A 21,708-nucleotide genomic window follows, 5' to 3' on the forward strand; every position below is an offset into this window, starting at 1 on the left:
ACACATTTGTTTCTTCCTTGCCCAGCCCCATACAGAACAATGCCCAGAGCCCCGGGGTCATTATTCAAACCCTTATGCTGGACTGACGTACGCCAGTCCAGCCCACTCTGCTTACGCTCCAGGGGACGATGACAACGCTACATATCCCAGGTCTTCCCTGTTGCTCACCAGGTCTAGTTGTCAGCGTGCCACAGACACTCCCTCATGGTTGGTGTACACCCACTCCCAACCCATCCAGCACACACCTCACAGCACATGTGACCCTGGCAATAAAAAGGTCCGGGTGCATGTGCTCTACGCCATTTTCAACCTCTCTCGAGGTGTATCGGTGTGGTGTGCATGTAGGTATGGGGGCCCATGGGTCAGCGACATCACATTCCGCAGGCCTGAAGGTGACATGATGGCGTCCGCACCATGATACCCAATCATAGAGGATCCATGAATTTTGGGGCACAGACTAGGTGGCACCAGATACACCGCGGACGGCACAGGCACACCGCCACAGGACGGTGACTTTCGGTGCACTGAGGTAGGGGCACCTTAAGTGCTGAGCGGGTGTGCAGCCTGTGATGAGGCCGGGTGCACTGGTATGTCCTCTGCCATGGCGAAATCAAGACCCAGCACCAAAAGTGAGACCTTATGGACTGCGTAGCAGGGCTGCATGATGTGGAGGGCACCATGTCTGCAGGCCCCAGGCTTGTGGGTTGCAGCGGCACGTAGTGGGCCCTCATTGCTACACGCCAAGGACGGAAGGTGAGCAGTGAGGCCTGGGTGCACAGGGGCGGGCATGCACCGATGGGCGGCGCGAGGGGCTTGGGTGCAGCTGCCTGGGTGCGCAGGGGTGGACATGCGATGATTTTGTGTGCAATTGTATGTACTGTGCCATTCATGTATCTGGACTCTGTTACAGATGACAGGTCTGTCTCGATGTGGGACATGGTGAACTGCACTACATACCTGCACGTGGTTAGAGACACACCGGTGGCAGCAGGTGAGCAGTGTGACCTTGGTGCGCATTGTTGGCACTCTCTCTCCCTGTCCCCCTCTTCTTTTCTCTATCTCTCTCCCCCCCTCTCTGTCCGTCTATCTCTCTCTCCCCCTCTCTGTCCATCTATCTCTCTCTCCCACTCTCTGTCTGTCTAACTCTCTCTCTTCCCCTCTCTGTCTATCTATCTCTCTCTCCCTCTCTTTCTCTCTCTCCTTCGCTCTCTCTCTGTCCCTTGATGTCCACAGGACACACCTTCTCACATGCATGTCACCAGATGTGATTGTGCAACATCATGCAGATTATTTGGTACATGATTCTGAGTAGTTGATGTGGCATGTCTTTGGCCGAGGGGGGAGGAGCCGGGGAGAGGGGGTCGTGGGGTGGTGGCGGTGAGTGTTCTGGCCCTCTTGTGTGTCAGGCATGCATGTTCAATGGCTCCATGTCATCTGTTCGTTCTTCAGGTGTGGCTCTGGGCTGGGCTCTCTTTTCTGGTGCAGGTTGTAGTCTGACTTTGCACCAGGTCGGAGCAGGTGTTAGTTTCCAGGTGCTAACCGCCTTATCGCATGTTTTGTGATCTTATTGCAGATCAGGCTAGTCATTGAGAATGTTGAGGTGTGGTGTTGTCGTAGCTTTTTGCATGGGAACGCCTACTCTCATTAGCGATAGTTGCGGGGGTCATCTGGCGATGTTTTTTAGGATGCTATCGCCGGAAAACTGGTGATATTGGCTGTTTGCATCAGCTTGTGACTGGGGCAGTAAATTGATTGCAACTTTGTCTGCGGTAAAGTGCTGATAACTCGGTGATAGCTCCTTGAGAATATGCCCCATAGTGTTACAATTGATGAGGTAATAATGTGGCACTTTAAATGAGTTATGTCAGTCATTTTGAAGAGTAGATAATGAGATTAACAGTTTTGTAACATTTTCATGCAAGACGCCATTATTTCTAATATGGATGTTGTTTCTGAAGTTCTGTTCAACGTCCTCCTACTCATTCGCCCTTCCAATCAGTGTCAGCAAAGTCAACTCTCCCATTGTGTGGCCAGAGCATCAAGTGAATGGCGTAAATGTGATTGTGAAATACAACATTTTTAGAAAGCCTGTATTACGAATGAAGCTTCCACCATCTACCCAAAGTAACATTTTCAAGGATGTCCACTGTAAGTGTTAGAGTGGATGTGCACAGTTTATGGGCCATTGTTAGAGGAATGTTTCATTCTATGCAGATCATCTCCGGAGGGCAGTTGCTGAGGGAGAAAACTGAAGATTTCTCTTACCGTAATGGGTTAGTGTTAAATGCTTTTATAAATTACGTAGTTGTTTCTAATTTGTCAATGCGACCCTAACCATCATCATACTATGCCCCTATTTGCAGAATCTAGTTTTCGAAAGATTGATTTATAAAAACTCTTAGCTGGTCAAGTTTAGTCATAGTTTCATTAAGCTGTCCCCTTTGGGGTTCTGTTGGATTTTACATCTGTCGTTAGGACTGCTGTTAATAGAGAGTTTATTTTTATAGGTCCAGTTTGACTTAGAATCTATATTGGATATGACTAGACTCATTATGTTTGACACTTAGAATTCTTACTTATATTCTGTTAACCAGGGATTAATGAGTTTTGTAATTTAGCATTTAGTTGTAATTGTGTAATTTGAGTGTTTTTGGCATTCTATGCATTTTTCTCTGTACCACATTTTGACTATTCTGTATTAAAATTCAGATGTTTGCCTAAAACTTAATTCTGTATGCTACCATTATTTATTTCTGATTAGCTCTGCTAAATTGTGTTATTCTGATGAGAAGTTTAGTCTCTAACCGCTGAAGAAGCTGGAGCCGAATTACTTAGGAAAATATTGGGGTGTTCAACTATTGGGGTTCAAATGATTATTGGGGTTCAGCTCCCACAGAGTTACTAATAGAGGTAGGTTAGCATTAGAGCACCTCCTCTTTAAAGGGTCCCTGACCCTAATAGTCTTTTTTGATATTTTTTTTACTTCAGTGCTTTAAACAAAGGAGAAAAGAGTTTAGATGTTTTTCTAACTTTTCAGATGCTGGATCTTCCTACAGAGTCACAAGCAGTGCCACTGTGCAGTCCTGAATGAACTAGAGTCTAAGTATAACAATTGAATATCTGAATAGTGAAGTAGTGTGGCTCACTGGTTAGAGGCGGCAGACCCGAGAGCAGAGGACGGCCCGGGACCAGGGTTCGATTCCCGGCGTGGCAGGTTTCTGGACCAGGGTCAGCGGACTCGATAATTCTCTCGCCTCGGTGCCCACTCTGATCAGCGATCACACTCGGCAACTCTGGGCATTAGCTTGCCTCATCTTCACTAACGGCCCCACAAGACTGCCGGGGATGCCTGGTCTCACCCTGGAGATACCCATTAAGGGACCATCTCTCAGGGAAGCCAGGAAGGGTTTCGCAGCGGTCGAAGCGCCTTGGGACCCTACGGGTAAGTAGTGCGCTATATAAATGCCAATACATTTTTACATTTACATTTTTACAATGTGTGAGTCTGTGTGTTTTATAATGATGGATACCTGTTTTTGTGGTGAGCTGTTTGGTTATGTGATGATGATTGTGAATGATGAGCTAATTACTTTTTTGATGTATTATTCATAGTTGTGAAGTCATTTGAAGTTATTTTGTTTACAGAAGAGAATTGGCTATCAGATTTTGTCATAAATCCAAGATCTCAAGATACTATTATTATTACTTTGTCTGTATTGTAATGTGTAGAATAAGGCACTGCTTACACATCGGTAGAGATCTGTATTAATGAATTTTTATTTTTCGAGGTTGGGAGATTAACGGGTGTTACTGTGCCTGCCTTGAATGCATGGAGTAGAATGCATGAACTTGGAGGCAGATTTCTGCAGGACAGTAATTTGGCTCGCAAGACATTTGTAGGTTGTGTGCAATTTCAATCCAGTTTTCTGATTCTATCTTTTTATTGATTTGTTATAAATCGAGCTACGAATGCCGACAGTGTTTTAACTAATGACATGTTGATTTATTTTCCTTTTTAAGGGTAAACAGAGGTTTATTGTATTTCTGTAGTTGTTTCAATGTTCATGAAGAAATTGTGCTGGGATTGGCCAGAGAGCCATGCTGGGATTGGTGTGATGTCACAACTAGCAGTGCTCTGGTTGTTTTTTTGTCAGTGAAGTCGCGCTGGAAGAGGATAAACTTTGATAGAGTCTATTGTTCACAAAATTCGGTTTTACTGTTTTTTGACTTTTTAAGTTGTTTTGAGTTTGAGTAAGTGTAAATATGGGTGGAGTTTTGACAAACGTAAACTTAAAAGAAAGGATAAGCATAAGGATGGTTAGAAAATACCAAAACAGGCATGCCAGCATTTGAATTGGTGGAAGAGGTTTGGTATTTTACATGTGTCTGGATTCCTGAATAGAATAAATATACAGCACACAATGAGAAGTTATAATTTTCTATGAAGGCCACCTTTAATTTTGAGAAATTAGACTTCTTGACAGAGACCATGCATGATATGAAACCAACGCTTACAACTACACAGTTAGAAGCTCTCAATAAATGGGATCAGATGTCAACAAAGAAGGAGAGAGAGGCAAAAGATATATCATTTACGAAATCCTTCAGAGGCTTGTTAGAAACCAGGACAGACAGACAGGAGAAAGAATGGAGAATCTATCAAATGCAAAGTGTTAACATGTTTCCTGCTATCGTGACAGAACAGATTAAAACAGATAAATCTAAAGATGATGATGACAAATTCTTTAATGAATTACTGATTTCGAGACCACCTCTGTACACAGACAGACCAACAGAACCGACTCAGACTAGTGTTGGAGTCGGCAGAGGGGGAGATACAGTGGTAGTGCAAGCTCCAACTGGAGTTGTACCAAGTGCTCAGCAGAAGTTCTGACTACAACAGAAATACCTGGCACAACTGGAACAGAGATTGCTGTTTCAAAATTGGTGTTAGGACCACCTACCAAATAGATTTGTATTGGTATTCTTAAGAAACAATTTGGAGAAATGCTGAGTGGTAATGTGGCTTAAACAGACTATTGACATATAATGCTGGTAAGATGAGATATTTGATTAAAGAGGCAGCCAGATGAGCCAATGAAGTAAATGATAAATTAAAAGAATTCGCTGACAAATTAGATGTTGACATAATTAAAATGTACAATGTCAAACAGAATTATAGAATGGACCTGACCCATGATGAGATTAAGGAGATGGTCCTCATTATATTGAGAGCTCGTATTAATGATTTGACTGAGAAAACACAAGACTATTGGAAATTTGAAGAAATATCGAGACAAATGGAAAAAAGGAACAGTAAACATGACAAAGATGAAGAACAGTGAAGTGAAGTTGGGAAAAAGGTTTAGTAGGTGATTCAGAAGTGGGGACAAGTACAGTGACAGAGTTTCCCTTGAGAGAAGTACACAGAGGGAATTTTGTACATGTCCTTTGAACAAGGGCAGATTTGTTTGCTTTTACACATAATTTTCCAAAGGTGAGAGAAGATTCAGTAAAGTGCTATGATGAGGTACATAATTGACACACCTTTCTTCAATGTTGTGAACAGATTTGAATTCATTGTTTGAAATTGTTGTTCCAGGTAATTTGTGGTTGGAGTGTAAGATGATAGCAGGGTGGCCGACACATGAACCACCTAGACAGGATCTTAATAATGCACCATCGCCAGATGTGGCTGAAACATATAAGGCAGTTATTGAGGTTTGAAGAAATAAATTCCAGAAAGATATAAATTGCCAAAAGATTTTAAGAACAACATAGGAACCTACAGAATTAGTACATTCGTAAGATGATGCACATATTATCAAAGCATAGCGTAGTTGAAAATCCAGAGAAAGGCTCTGCTGGAGGTTTTGTTTCTGCTTACGTGAATGAACTGAGATCAGTCATTGGCAATCACGTTTAGAAAAGTATATGGTGTTGGTCAACTAAAGGTATTACTGGGATTTTGGTATTGGCTAAAAACGGTAGTAATTATCTAGAAAAGAAGCAGAAAAAGCTGAAAGAGAAGCCAAGGATTGCTCAAATAAAGCCGGTTGAAAGGGGGCAGAATGGTTCAAATACACATTTTGGGAAACATTGACCTAATGGGATGAATCAGATGGCACAAGATGATGGTGTAAATGAGAAGAATGTAAATGTTGAAATGTTAAAAAAGACCTCAGCTTGTCATTTTTGTGGAGAGATTGAGCATTGGAACACAGGATGTATACATAATCCTGAGAGAATTCAAGACAATATAGAACAAAATCAGCAGGTGCAGAGAAATAATGCACTGTCGAAGATGCAAAACATGCAGAATCATAAAATATTTTGAATGCCAATAGCATCAGCTCTGATAATGCAACATAACTGTTGTCAGTGGATTCCAAATTGTTCCTAGATTGCAAAGCCTTTAGTGAGGTCAAGATTTAATGATGGGTGGGAATCATTTAAAATACTACAAGAGTGTTTGTGTCATGAACCCACACTCGGGATGACTGATTACAATATGATGTTCTATTTGTTCTGCCATGAAAAACATGGGTGTGCACTTTCAATATTTGCACAGAAGCACAGAGGGCTCATGTGCCCAATCACATAACTTTCAGGAGTGTTGAATCCAGTTGCTGTAATTCTTCCACGATGTCTACATTTTGTTGCAGCAGTTTGGCAATATAACACAGTGAAGGAATTGTGATGGGCCATACCTTAATTGTTTATGTTGAAATCCTTTTAACAAAGACAAAAACACAGCAAATTACAAATAATTGGCTGACACATTATGATACAATTTGTGGTGTAATGTCCTGAATAGGCCAACACTGCTTTTGATTTCAGATACATGATAAGGTGGGGAAAATATTGTGAATGACAAATCGGAGCACAAAAACATTTAAGTGATTGAGTTATGTACAAAGTCTAGACCAGCTAGGACCAACTTGAGGACTCACATTTAAAATATTGTATGTTGATGGTTCTTGTAATAGGGATTCATATGGAGGATTGAGAGCTGCCTATGCAGTATGCTCTGTTTCAGAAGCAGTAGAGGTATCTTCCTTACCAAATGCCGCATTTGCACAAGTAGAAGGTGTGATTACTCTAACAAGATCTACCAGCATGGAGTTGGTGCAGTTCATGACTATGATCAGCTCTGGTCAGAAAGAGAAATCATGATATCTTCAGGACCTACTATTAAAAATAGTTTTTACATATTGGATTGGTTAGCGCAGTTCAGAAACCAAAAGAAGGCTGGCAAGGATTTGGTCACATTAGGAAACAAGAAACCGGCCATCTGGTGAACCCAACTGGAGGTAGGAGTAAAAGACTTACTTACAGCACTGGGAGATGAAAAATCTTTAGCAATGTTAAATATTTCTTTACTCTTATTTGCGGCCCCTTTTATTTTTAAGGTAAAGAAATGTTTTTTTTCAGCCCCCACATCGTTATAATAAGCTTTCAAAGCTTGCTTATATATGGCTTTTCCTTAGAGTCATACTTGGTTCGCCAGACTCTCTCTAAACATTTGCAGGCACTCCTGCTTTTCCTAAGGGTCACTGTAAACCACAGAACGGTCACTTGTGGCTTCACGCGTTGAGAAGAGCGCCAACACTGCAACCTGTTCTTCAAGCCATTGCTCTAGATCAGGAGCATCAATTTCTGGGTTTCCACTATCGGGGATTGGGTACTTACCCAGGGCTCTCTCCAGTCTATCAGACGTAACCTGATTAAAGGGTCTGAAGGTGACAGAGCGGAGCTTCTCCCTAGGTTGAGCATGGGATGAGGACTTCGGATTTTAAAACTCAAGAGGAAGTGGTCCGACCATACCAGTGGTTGAGGAGCATCAGTTTCCATACTGACGCTGGAAAATAATTGGTCTAACGTGAGACCCTTTTAATGAGTGGGAAGAATATAAGGGGACAAATCGAAAATCGCTAAAGATTCCAGCAGCCGATTCGCCTTGAGGGATCATCCATATGCATATTAAAATCACCTAACAAAAGGCAGTGCCTGTATTTAACTGAAATGGGGGTAATACCTTTCGTCAGTGGCTTGATAAACTTGCCGCCCTGACCTCATGGCCTATAAACGAGAATGCCCACAATAGATTGATGATCCAATATAGTGATCAGAAAACTGAGGCTTTCTGCCTCGGTGATATGCTGAGCAGGGAGAATAGAGCAGGACAGTAAGGATTTAAAAATGATGCTAACTCCACCCCCTCTTCCTGCAGGCCGATCCTTCCTCAAGATCTGGTAGCCTGATGGAATAGCCCCAGCTATCGTGGGGTTCAAGGCGTCATTCAGACAGGTTTCTGTTACAAACATAACGTCAGGGTCGGACTCAGATAATAGTTCATGTAGTTGGACTTCATGTTTTTTTATAGAGCGGGCGTTCAGGAGGAGAAATTTCAGTGGGTCGTTATCCTGTGAGCCCGGTCCCCGAACTGAACTCTTGCTCGCCTTAATAATGCTTTTGCCCCGCCATTTGGTACCAAGAGGGTCCACTACCCAGTTGCACCCATGGCAAATCAGCGGGGTCTCAGACATACTATTCGTACCATTATAACAGCATATTTGTACCTGATCCCCAATATCAAGGAGTTCTGATTTGCTGTAAACAACAGAATTCCCCGGTGGGGGCAGGTAACCGGCCGTATTTCCAGCTCCGGACTCCTCCGGGACGCTGACGGGCACAGACAGGCTTGCCTTAGGCGCGCCCGCTGCGCGCTTGCATAGCGTCTTGTTTTGTAGGCGCCAGGTCTAAACAACTAGACCGTGCTGGAAGTGAAGATGGCGGACTCGGGCAGGTCAGGAAAGCACTAGCGATCCAGTGCCCCCAACCATAGTGAGTTAAAGTGAGTAATTAAAATCAGTTCCCGTAATTCTCTACAATTTAAATGAGCCTCAACTCAATTTGCGATATAAATTTTAAAAATAGGAAGTCCCCATGATTCCCACGTGATAGCAGAAAAGTAAGTTTAAAAAAGACAAGCACACAATAATTCAAACACACGAGCAGCCGGACAAGTAAAACAATGTCAGTTTCAGATTTTCGAGATTAGGGGCGCTCGTGCAGCGTCTCGTTTTGTAGGCGCCAGATCTTTAACAACTAGACCGCGCTGGAAGTGAAGATGGCAGACTCGGGCAGGTCAGGAAAGCACTAGCCATCCGGTGGTGCCCCCAACCGCAGTGAGTTAAAGAGAGTAATTACAATCAGTTCCCGCAACTCCCCACAATTCTAAAGAGCCTCAACTCAATTTGCAATATAAATGTTAGAAATGGCAAGTACCCGTGATTCCGATGTGATAGCAGCAAAGTAAGTTTAAAAAAGACAAGCACCCAATGATTTAAACACACTACCAGCTGGACAAGTAAAACAATGTCAGTTTCAGATTTTCGAGAGTAGTCTGCTTGCTCTCTAAATGGGTCGAGGCATTTTCCACTAGGAGAGCATAAAAAACCCTTACAGTAGTGAAATTGTTATTGAGGAAGTTGATAGAACGTTTTGGCCTCCCAATGTCTGTTGAAACTGATTGTACCACTCACTTTAAGATTGAGGTGCTTCAAATAACGTGTACAGCTTTTGAGATCAAGCAAAAATTCCACTGCAGTGATCGACCACAATTCTCTGGAGTGGTGGCGAGAACTAATGGTACCCTCAAGAACAAACTGTCAATGGTGTGTGCCAAGACCGGTCTGCAGTGGCCTGATACACTTCCTCTTGTGTTGATGAATAAGAGGAGTAGTCCAAATAAGAGACAGGTTTGTCTCAGCATGAGATCCTAATGGTTAGAGCAATGAGACTTAAACATGTACCTTCAGCTGCATTCATTTCAATAACTTATGATATAATTCTGGATTTTTGCAAAGGTCTGGCTGGTGGTGTAACACCTGTCTTTCCCCCCGATGGATGTAGTCGCAGAAGATAACGGAGACGCTCAATGCAGGGGACTGGATTCTCATTCGTAAACACGTCCGCAAAGACTGCTTGGACGAAAGGCGGAGTAGCATTCATCAGGTTATCCTAACTACCAATAGTGCAGCCAGGTGTGCGGGAGGGCCTCAATGTATCCATATTGCTCATTCAAAGAGAGCTTGAGCAGTAGAAGCAGTGCAAGAGGCAGAAGCTGGTGATCCAAATGGACAGACTGCTGAACAAAGTAACAGTCTGAGTGACAATCCAAGTAGAGTTTGCAGCGTGTATCCAAAAAGAGAGAAGTTTATTTTGCAACAGGCTAAGAACAAGTTGAAAATCAAGCTGAAAAGTCAAAGAGAAATCTAAAGGACAATTTCAAGTGAGAAGATTCGTTGTGGAAAGAGCAGATAAGAGAAAGATTGAAAACACTACGAGAATAAGTAAGAGCCGAAGCCCTGAGAGATACCAAGAACAACAAACTCATTAGAGGTAAGAGCTGAAGAAATTCCAAGAAAGAGAACTTGTAAACAAAAACACTGTGAGCCAGAGCAGAAACAAGAACACAGTTGGCTCGGGAAACTAATGAAAGTGAAACATCAATTGGAAAAAAAAACGTCAGAACAAGAATTCCTAATTGAAAGTATGGTGAAACATGTTACTGCAATACATTGTGACCTTTAAACCTTAGATGATGTGTGGTCTAATTATTGTGCAACTGTTGTGACTCTAACACTGAAGCAGCCCTATGTGTAGAAGAAACATGGAAATACACTTACTGGTTACTGGTTACAGTACTGCTTGTCTATTTTACTTCAGTTCAGGGTTCACATTTTACAATGCTGCATAAAAAGGTAAGTCGTATTTAAAATATTATCATTGTTAATAAAAGAATACATTTGATTATCTAACAATTACGCCATTACATTAGTTGATAAATATCACTAATAACATCTATATCCTGCATACAAAATAAATAGCCTCATTTGGCATGGCTGATACTTTCTTCATTACCAAGAAAGACACCCCCCATCTCTCTTAGGGCCACTGGGGAGAGGAGTTGGCCTCACAGCTAGGGCGGTCAGCCTCGAATCTAGGGAACTGGGTTCGAGTCTCGGAAATGACGCTGAACATCCTGGGATTTTGGGCAAATCACTTAATCTCCCCGTGCCTAATAAAAACGAATGAGTCCTCATGTAATGCAACTGCAGGTGCTATGTAAAGCGCTCCGATACCCGTTTCGGGTCAAGTTCGCGCTATAGAAAACTCTGGAAAAAAAATCTTTAACCTGCTATGGGATATGCAGCAGAGTGTGTGTGGACAAGGGCTCGTAATGACCTACTAGGCATGAAATCTTCCTTGACAAGACAAATGAAGCTCTGCGTACAAGTTCTGAGACACTTTACCAGGATTTCTGCCAGTGTCTTAATCTCTGTGTTTATGAGCAATCTACACATATAGTTCCAGGTGTACAAGGGGACCTTGCCCAGCTTTGGTGTCAGAGAGAAAATTGCCTTGATAAAGTCTCCCTCTAGCAATCTGACTGTGGCAGACACAATAGAAACTAAGGGAGCTCTGATGCTTATTATATAAAGTTCAGTTGGGAAGCCATTACCATGGGCTTTCCCAGTAGACATGTCCTCTAGTGCCTGATATCTTCATACGTGATATCACCATCAAATCGGACATCTACTTTGAAGGTGAGTCACTGAAGAGAAACGCTCCTGAGGATGTGTACCTCTGTTGCACTGGGGTCAATATGGTTGGGATGGTAGACTTCTTTAAAGAAGGAGAAACATGTCTAAAAATTTTCTAATGGGTGCATTATCATACACTGCCAAGGAGAGGCCTGGAAGGAACTACAGTCTGCTGCCATTTAGAGCACAGACAGAGCTCATTTTCCAGAACTGCACATAAGGAAACACTATTGGGCTGAGTTATCTCCTTTAGTTCAACCTTTTGTCTACATTTGATAGATCCTAGCCTCAATCTGGTGAATAATACATTTTAGAAGACTATTTAACAATCTGGTCCCTTGCATAGATGATTTTGCAGATCATCCAGTCTTTGAAATGACGCCCTTGTACATACACGTGACCTCCTGTGAAATCTCAGAGGTGTAATGTCAGGCAGCTTGTGGGACGATGTATGGGGCGTAGAAACAGTTTTCCTTCTTTTTGATACAGAGACAAATTCAAAAAAATAATACTTTACTCAAGGACCTGAAGGAATGCATATATAGGTGATCATGGCCCTCTCAAACTCGCTATAGTAGATGAAGCAGAGTGTGTGTGGACAAGGGTTCTTGCGTTGGCACTAGTTAGGAGTTGGAGTGCCCCTGCAGGCAGAGAGCAGGATTGCGCTGTAAAATGTGACATGTGGCACGTTCCTTCCCTCTCCCTTTCCCACAGCGCACCGCGGCACAGTGGCTTCGTGCGCTGCGTGAAATGTTGATCAATATCGCCCCCAGTCCTTTGAGGCATGCTCATGGCTCAATCACACACAAGGGATTTCCAGGACAGCAGGAGTCAATTGCAGGTACAGGATTCGCTCCTCCAGACACAATCAACTTCAGAGAGGGAGAATACATATTTTGGTTTCTAATCAATTCATTTTTCAATCTTGCTTTGATATATATGAGAACTGAATATACTACCAGTGGAGCTCTAGACTGCTGAGCCTATAGTTTACAAGTTATTCCAACGAAAATATACAAACCTGTTGATCAGCTTGTTAATTTGTACGTTGTGTCAATACTCACATATTTGGGTTTGTTTTTGATGGAAATATACATCACACATGTGGTGTAGTAATCTCAGGGTACAATGGAACGGTTTCGTCAGCATTGCGAAGAGCGTAACCAAAACATTCCCTCTTTTTTTTCCACTTTACCAATGTCTGATTTTGAGCCAACCCCTACAATTCCTCCTTTCAAACTGCATAGCTTTCCAATATCAAATTACTTTCACATACTGCCTTCTTGATTTCCATATTTAGAACTTGTTTGCCTTGTCCATAGCAATATACCTTAGGTAGAGTATTAAACCAACAGTACTTACCATGCCGCAGTGCATCACTGCTTTTTCCGCTAACAGGGGTGGTAGGATGAACATTTAAACTACAAGAGAAAATGACTCTTTGCTAAGATCCCAACAGTGCAAGAGTGGTATGAACAGAAGGATTTCATTCTATATGTGAGACTAGTGGCAGGGGAGGTGTCCAATATACCAATATTCTTAAAAATAGTGAAGTATTAACATTAACATCTTCTGAATTCACCTACGAAGAATATAACATTATTCAAATGAGGCCTCACTCTAAGTCCACATCCAATGCATAGTATTATAAAGGACTACGGCCATATGTATCATAGTTCCGTTTTGCGATTCCTAAATAGCGATTTTTAAGGAATCGCTATTTAGGAATCGCAAAATGGTATGTTTGAAGAAAATCGCTTTTAATTAGCGATTCCTTAAGATGCGATTGTTTGATACATTTCAAATCATGCTAATTAGCCTTTTGCGATTCGCAAAGGCCGAAATTCGGCGAATTTTGGCCTTTGCGAATCAAAAAAGGCTTGATACATATGGCCCTACAATTGGTGTTTGTATTCAGCTCTCATTATAGAAATAGAAGTGGCCTCACCATTGCAGCTACAGAAGAATATGGTGACTGGAAGAGTGCCCAGATCTTTGGCTGCCATCTTGCTTTCCAGCTGTAGTCTGTTCTTCCCGTTGGAGTGATGAGCCCTGTTCCATCGGTTTGATGGCTTTCATCCCAGGTGTCAAAATCTTCCAGGCTGCATTCCTTGCTGTTTAGCTTTAGCCAACAGCAACGTGCCAGCTGAGTATCGCTGATCTCCCAAAATGCCAGCTCTTCAACCAAGACAGACCTACATACTTCCCCTGAGACATGAAGATGGCCTGTGCGATAATATTCCAGGACACATGCAAAGATTTTGGCATTTCTATCAAAGAAAAACTCATTGAGTTTTGAGTCAAACTCACTGGTGCTGTAGGAGTGAGGTTCAGTGAGATTGGCTAGCTTAGTTCCAGGCAATTTCTGGAGTGTGCTCGAATATGTTTCAAACCTGACCCCTCCAATATTAATGGTTATCCGTTTGTTTGGAGCCTCCATATTCTCGACTGGATCGAAGGCCAACAGTGGGTGGTGCAAGCGCGGCAAACCTACGATGGAATGAAGATACCAAAGTAAATGCTAGGTTTAGGAAAACATGATGTAATCATTTTATAAAACTTCTTTTACTGGGTACAGCATGGAACTGATCGTTCTCATGATCAGAACAATATTTAGAATCTTGTAATTAAAATTCATGTAACTCGATGTTCAGGAAAAATCGCAAGAAGATCTATTACTCTCACAATCTGTTCTCTTCTGCAACACAGCCAAACCATGTGATTTCCCCAAATGTCAGAAACATAAACATTCTTTGTAGGCAAAGGAGTTCACATGTGGGATATATCTAGTATCATACCTTGTGCTGTGACCCTGCCCTGCATGGAACTGCCGATTGGGATTGCCTCTCAGAAGTGTTCCCCTCTGCTGCCCTTCCTTTCGCCAGTCAACAACTCGCGGAACACGCTTCGCGGGTGAGGAGATTGGTGCGGTTGCTGCAGACGGCTTGGAGGACGTTGTGTTTGGGGAGAGCCAGGGGCAGAGCAGCAGGGCTGCGAGCGTGTGCGGGGACTCCATCTCCCAGGAGTCCCTGCTCGGCCAATAGGCAACACCTGGCCCGCTCTCCCTGCTAGCCCCGCCCCCTGTGCATTGGAGACCATTTGAACCCCTTGTAGCTGCTGACCCGGCGGAATACCTTGTGCTGTGACCCTGCCCTGCGTGGAACTGCCGATTGCGATTGCCTCTCAGAAGTGTTCCCCTCTGCTGCCCTTCCTTTCGCCAGTCAACAACTCGCGGAACCCGCTTCGCGGGTCCCGCAGCGCGGAAGAGGAGATTGGTGCGGTTGCTGCAGACGGCTTGGAGGACGTTGTGTTTGGGGAGAGCCAGGGGCAGAACAGCAGGGCTGCGAGCGTGTGCGGGGACTCCATCTCCCAGGAGTCCCTGCTCGGCCCATAGGCAACACCTGGCCCGCTCTCCCTGCTAGCCCCACCCCCTGTGTGGTCCACATCCCATTTAATCGGAAGCCTCTACTGCGGCGCGGGAGCGCGCGAGAGAGTCCCGGGAGAAGCCCGGGACAAGGGCGGGCCGTTTTGTGGCCGTTCGGTGGCTGAAGGAGGCTGGGCTGGGCCAGGACTCTAACTTATACTGTCCTCTTTATTAACTGTACCGCAATAAGTAAGACCGTCCCGTTTCTGAGTTTGTACACCTATGTCATGTGCTCGTTTTTAGCTTATTCATTGGAATTGTTTATTTACCGCCTCACTCCATTTAGCGCTTTTAAGCCAGTGTTAATTTAAAGGACCTCCTCTCTCGTCGCCCCACTAATAACACCTATATTTTGGGGTCTAGGTCGTAGGGTTATTTATCTATCCGGGGTACGGGTTTTATTTATTTAATTACCTTAAATTATTCTCTGGTAACTCGAAGTAATTACTTTAGATAACATCAGCCCTGCTATACATTCCCACCAATATTGACTTCTTCTGTCCACAGGCAACTATCCAGGAACAAAATCTGTTGTCGGACGTAGGGGCAACTAGCAAAGGAACTTTGGATAATTATTTTAGAAAACCTGTTCCCGACATAGAAAGGGAATGCGACCTGGCCGAACGAAGGGCCGACTGTTGTCGTTCCATTGAATCCATTAAAAATAGATCACCCGTAGTCGCACTATCCCAAATTAACCCAGTGGGCGTAGGTCTGACACAAGGAAGCGAGGACCCCCTATCTACACAGGGAATCCCAACGCTTCTGCGTGATACACCCACCTCTTCGACTGCTCTTAATAGCGCGGAAGAAAATAATACAGTGGTTATCAGCGATACTAGCATTTCAACAGAAAAAATACCCGATAACCCTCAAGTTCTAATGGGGAAAAAGAAAGCTGGGAAGCGGGAAGTTGTCAAAGCCATTGGTCCTCCACCAAATAAGAGACAGAAGAGGGGAGGTGTTCATCAAAGAGTCAAGATCAGTCACACTGATTTTGGAAAGTGTAGAAAGGCAACAGTTACACCTACACCCACTATAAACGCTATTTTATCTCTCGACCCAGCCCAGGAGGTACCCCCTATAAACACCTCTACAATGACCGGAGCCAGACATGGCTCGACACCCACCAGTAATCATATATCCAAGGAACAAGTGTCGACCCTCTCCCTTGACAGTATTGAACACTTACTTAGGGCATTTACTTCTCCCATATTAGAGAGGTTGAAGAGGTTGGAGCAACGACTGGGGGATATAGAAACGGCTATTACCAACAAAGCAGGTCTATTGAAAGCACCAGCAGAGCCAGCCGTACCCCCCGCAGCCGTAGTTCCAACCTCTATTCCTTCACACCACAAGGACTTAACTTCATCTAGCAACCCGGTGAGTCGCAACCATAATGGGCGGAATCCACCTAAGGCATCTAATCAACCTGCCCAACTCATTTGTAAGGAAATCCCGAAGGGGGTTGGTATAGCTGGCACTGGAAAGCAGGGAGTAGGGGGGAGGGCACAGCCAGAGAGAGTAGGAAGCCAGAGGGGCCGCCAAGTCGAACTACCACCTGACGCGGTCCCTTATGTTGTTGTACTTATGGGCGTCCCTACTTTAGAAGATACTAAGAGGGAAGGCTTCAGCCAATTAAAAAATAAAATCATGCATTGGCTTGGCCAACACAGACCACTCCCATGTAATATTAATGGAGAGATTGTCCATGTGCGGCGGCTCTCCTGGTTGGGGAGTCGAGTGAAAGATATAGAGGGTGATTTAGTAATTATACATTTCAGGGACCCAAGCGCGGTCAGACACATCCTAAACTGGATGCCAAGGACCTCTGGTTCAACCATTGTTCCTTGTGATCTGACCTACTTTTATCCAAGATCCCAGCTGACTCCCACGATGCCTTTTGAGGCACCTTTTGGCCTTTTGAATAATCCGCCCGTAACATATAACAACCAAAACATGTGGCAGGCCCCAAACTTCATATTGCCAAAAAACGTTTACGGGTGGAATACCGTACCTCATAGGGGGCACGGGAACAACTACAGAAGCTCAGACCACCCGCAAGGAAATAGGGGAATGGACCATTTGCTGCCTTTTTACGCCCTTGGAGACAACTAATAGATTTGAAGCATTCTCCGGTCTGGATGACTGCGAATGACGGTCAGGGTCCCCTGTTAATAGGCCTGAGTATAGGCGAGTTTCTAGTAATTCTACCATTACACTAGTCGCTCCGATACCTGGGACCTTGCAGGAGGAGGACAAAGTATTATGTAAAATCCTTAGTTGGAACGTTGCAGGCATGAGAGCGAAGAGGGAAGACCCGCATTGGGTCAACTTCATTTCCTCCCATGACGTGATAGCAATTCAAGAATCCTGGGAATCCTCAGTAAACATCTGGTTAGATGGTTTTGCTAGCTTTTTTGTACCAGCAATACCCAGTGTGGCGGGGAGAGCGAAGGGGGGTCTAATTTTCCTCTTCTCTCTACATCTAGCGGGGGCATTTAAGCAATTGGAGTCTGGCTCCTCTAACCTTTTGATCGTGGAATGGACTGTTTCACCGAACTGTTCCATCCTATTAATTAATTTTTATAATTCTTGGGAGAGGGCAATGGATACTGGTCACATTGCACCCCTAGAGAAATTTTTACTTAACTACAGTGTTAATAAGCACACTGCTTTTGAGCTCATTGTGATGGGCGATTTTAATATCCATTTATGTAATCTCCCCTGTTATATAGATGAACACGTGGGACTTTTAGGGGTATCTATTCCCCATTTTGAGCATACAAAATCAGGTGAAGCGCTGGAAGCATTATTGGCCAGTTTTAATCTCTATGAATCTTTTAATACAGGTGGGGGGGAGAGAGTCCCCACCTATAAAGGAACGCCTCAAGGTTCCATAATTGATTACATATTCACCACTCCTGGGCTAAACACCAAGGTGAAAACCTATAGGACAATCCCCTCAGCCCACAGTGATCACAATCCTGTGCTATTGGTAATGTGCTGGGGAGATCTTAAACGCGAGAGCTGGGGCCGCCCCCATGGGCAGGCGGCACCTGTGCCTACAGATCAGGGGAGGCGGCTCAAGTGGGGCAAGGTAATCCAGATGATTTTATGGCAAATTTATTGCCTAAAATCGAGGGAGACATAGAAATATGCTTAAATCAAGAGGCCCCTAACCGAACAATCACACAGGCGTTTGAATCTATATGTGTCCAAATATCGAGGGATCTGACAGTTAAGCCCACCAAGAGAGTGCCTAGTACCTTAAAGTGGTTTGACGTAAACTGTTCACGACTAAACACTCGTTTGAAGCGGGCGCTAAAGGTCATACCAAGGGACAAGGCTCTTATCGCCAATTTAAGGAGGGAATATAAACTGACCCTAAAGGAGAGAAAAGATGCAATCAAAAGTGAAGCGTGGGATAAACTTCTCTCTATCGACGTCTTGCGAGATAGTAAGAAATTTTGGGAGACTATAAATCACCCTTTTTTTGTCGGAGCACAAAACGCAGTCACTGACTGTGTGGTATTCCGGACGAAAAGTGGGTCCTTCATTTCAAAGACGTCTATAGGGACAAGAATAGTACAGCCTCGCACGGCCAATTGGTCCCTAGGGCGGCCCCCCTGGTAGAGTTTTCTGAGGAGGAGGTGTTGAAGGCCATTTTGGAGACCTCAAAAAACAAGGCGCCGGGTGCTGATGGCATACCTGCAGACCTATATAGACATTCTCCGATAATTTGGTCTCAGGTTTTAACCAAAGTTCTTAGGGCAGCAAATGACCAATCTTTAAAAAGGGACAACGTGAGGACCCAGGGTGTTACAGACCTATTTCCCTCCTTGACTCTGCAATTAAAATTCTAGGCAAAGTCCTATTGTCCAAACTCAGTGGAAATCTGGAGGTCTGTGGTGGGCTCTGAAACATACAATACGGGTTCAGAGAGAAACGAGGTACCCTGGACCAATGTTTGAATTTGCACCTATTGATCGCCAAATATGCGGTGGCCGGGGAGGGGTCTCTCTATCTGGCCTTCATGGACCTCTCCTCGGCTTTCGATCTGGTCAATAGGTCTAAACTGTGGTTAATCCTCTTTGAGATGGGGATAGACCCTTCCTTGGTCACTTTTATGGCCTCTTTACATCAGGATTTATTTGCCAAGGTTTGGGTCACAAATGAGGAGAGGTGCACGGACACGTTTAGGTCTGAGAAAGGGGCCCGCCAAGGGTGTATCCTGGCCCACCTCCGTTTCACCATTTATATAAATGGGTTGGGAAAACATCTAGAGGAGGGGGGGGGGGGTAGACGCTCCACATGTGGGAGGATTTCAGGTCCGGCCCTCCTATACGCGGATGGCGCCGTATTGATTGCCGGTACAGGTATTGGCCTACAGAGATTATTGGACCTTTTCGGTTCCTTTATGGAAAACCTTGATCTGAAGGTGAATGCTAAAAAATCTCATTCTCTGGTAGTGGGTAAACAGAGAGGAAAGCTTAGAACTAAAACATTAATATGTAAGGGCGTGGTGGTTTCAAGGGTTCCGGTTTTCCATTACCTGGGGGTCCTTTTCGATGAAAGGGGGTCATGGGTCTCTCAGATAAAGGCGAAGAGTTTATCCTTGGCCCGTTCGACAGCTGCACTGTTGGGTTTTACAAAAAGGTTGGGGGCTAGGCCGATGGAAGCATTGCTAAAGGTTTATAATTCGAAGTGTATTCCCTTTGCCACCTATGGGGCCGCCTTGTGGGGCTACGCTACCCAAGATAAAATCCAAAGGGTAGAAAACGGAATAATTAGACAATTGCTTTCAGTTCCCAAATCGACCCCTACCTTCTCTATTCACGAGGAAGTGGGTCTGCCCTACATCACATATAAGCTGAACCTGGCACCCCTTCTATCTTGGGCAAAGATATGGCTAAATCCAGAGTTAACTTTGAATCATCTAATTCTGGAGGATGTCATTTCTTTGGACCATGCCATGAAAATACCCTGGTTGAAGTATCTAAAAAATACATTTTTTGCCTTGGGTAGACCGTAACTTTTTTCAACTCCATCTAACATCAGGAGAGAAGATGTAAAGTGGATCAAGGTCCATTTTATGGAGAGAGCCCGTCTTAATAGAGAGGAGAAAGAATTAATGAAACCATCTGTAAGAATACACTCTATGTTAATTACTACGCCCTCTCTGGAACCATATCTGAAATATGTCACAAGACCTCTTCATAGAATGCTATTAGTCAGATTTAGGTTTAATTTGGTTCAATTTTCTTTGGGCTGCTATCTATCATGGGACAAACCAGAAGACGCCCCTCCTTGTGAGTGTGACAATTTCTCAAAACAAGATACCATGCATTTTATGATGTTTTGTGGACTTTATACTGCCGCTAGGAAAAAACACCTGTTACCTGTTTTGAGGGAGGCTGGCTTTATTCAAGTCAGACCTGCATTAATTTACCTCCAGATGTTGGGCAATGTTTACATTACTTTTAGTGTTGCCAGTTTTCTAGCGGAAGCTTTTAGAATCAGGAATAAACGGGCTCCACTGAACACTTTATTGTAAATATGGTATCACTCGAATGGATTGTAATGCTATGAGCCAAAATAATGTTCAATAATTATGGTCATCCCTGATTTTTGTATATAAATGAATTGCGATTTTAATGTATATGTATTGTATGTGGCTTTTATGATTTTTTTTAAATCGAATAAAGTGTGCTTTGACTTTGACTTTGACTAGTATCATTTGGGGATTATTGTGTTTTGAAATGTCTGGTTGGTGTGGAAATAAGCCATTCATATCAACTCATTCATTGGTGATCTCCTTGTCTTTTAAATAATATTTGGTACATCATACAATCCTTTTATGTTATATTTATCTAAGGTGCTAGGAAGTCTAATTGACACAAGTCCACTTCCTTCATCCTGGAACTCTATTATTGTCTGATGCAAACTCTGTTAAATTACTTTGAAAATTATATTTAAAAGTTGTTTTTGTAAAGGGAGTATTGTACGCACAGTTTTAAGGGCAGTAGAAGTTATATGTGTTTGTCCAGATATAAATGGATATCCAGTTTTTTTGACAGACTTTTTCCTCAACGTTTTCTGCAGAAGAAATAACAAAAGAGCTAAGGGCAATAAATGGAAGCCGCCTACACTGAAAGTCATTCAGTAATTATGACAAATGTCAAGCCTGCATCAAGCTTCTGATTCATAATTTCAATGTGAGATTTTGCAAGAAATGGACAATAACTGACCGTGTGGTCTTTTTACCGATTTGGTATCCAAGAAGGTACTGGGCTGTTCCTAATAAAAAGGAGTGTTTGGTCCGCTCAGTTGTTTGGCTGTCGTATGAACTCAGTGGAGTTCTACGGATGGGCATCCATTTTGTTGGATGTAATGGCCTCACACACCCTTGCAGGTGTCATGCTTCATCATCGGCAGTGCTCCTCGTTGGGTCGGCGGTGCAATACCCAACGGGCGACACCTATAAGAGGGGCTCTTTGGCGGAGATCTTCTATCCAACTGCCGTATGGGTGAAGTGCGGGTATGGGGTCATGGTGATGTAGACGTTGCAGTGAGTTAAAATGAGGCTAAGGGTGCCAAGATCAGGTTTATTCTGGGGGTCCCTTGCTTCAATTAAAAGAGAACTAGACTGTACTCGAAGTAGAGAACCTC

At 43.6% G+C, this 21,708-nt stretch overlaps 1 protein-coding gene across 2 annotated transcripts in view; it reads right to left on the reverse strand.

Moving 5' to 3' along the window:
- LOC147747121 (voltage-gated potassium channel KCNC1-like) overlaps positions 1 to 21,708 on the reverse strand; it is a 78,513-nt gene that overhangs the window by 22,532 nt on the left and 34,273 nt on the right. Inside the window, exons 1-2 of one of the 2 annotated variants that reach the window (XM_086952374.1) lie at positions 21,049 to 21,139; positions 13,561 to 14,102 (exon numbers count right to left, since the gene is read on the reverse strand). In XM_086952374.1, coding sequence (XP_086808500.1) covers positions 13,561 to 14,052 — 492 coding nt within the window. In that variant the 5' untranslated portion in view covers positions 14,053 to 14,102; positions 21,049 to 21,139. Of the gene's footprint in view, positions 1 to 13,560; positions 14,103 to 21,048; positions 21,140 to 21,708 lie in introns of those variants that run through there. The other variant, XM_086952373.1, reaches the window with a different exon arrangement.

The sequence above is a fragment of the Lissotriton vulgaris genome, chromosome 1_1, assembly GCF_964263255.1.
Source record: "Lissotriton vulgaris chromosome 1_1, aLisVul1.2, whole genome shotgun sequence".
NCBI classification, from domain to species: Eukaryota; Metazoa; Chordata; class Amphibia; order Caudata; family Salamandridae; genus Lissotriton; species Lissotriton vulgaris.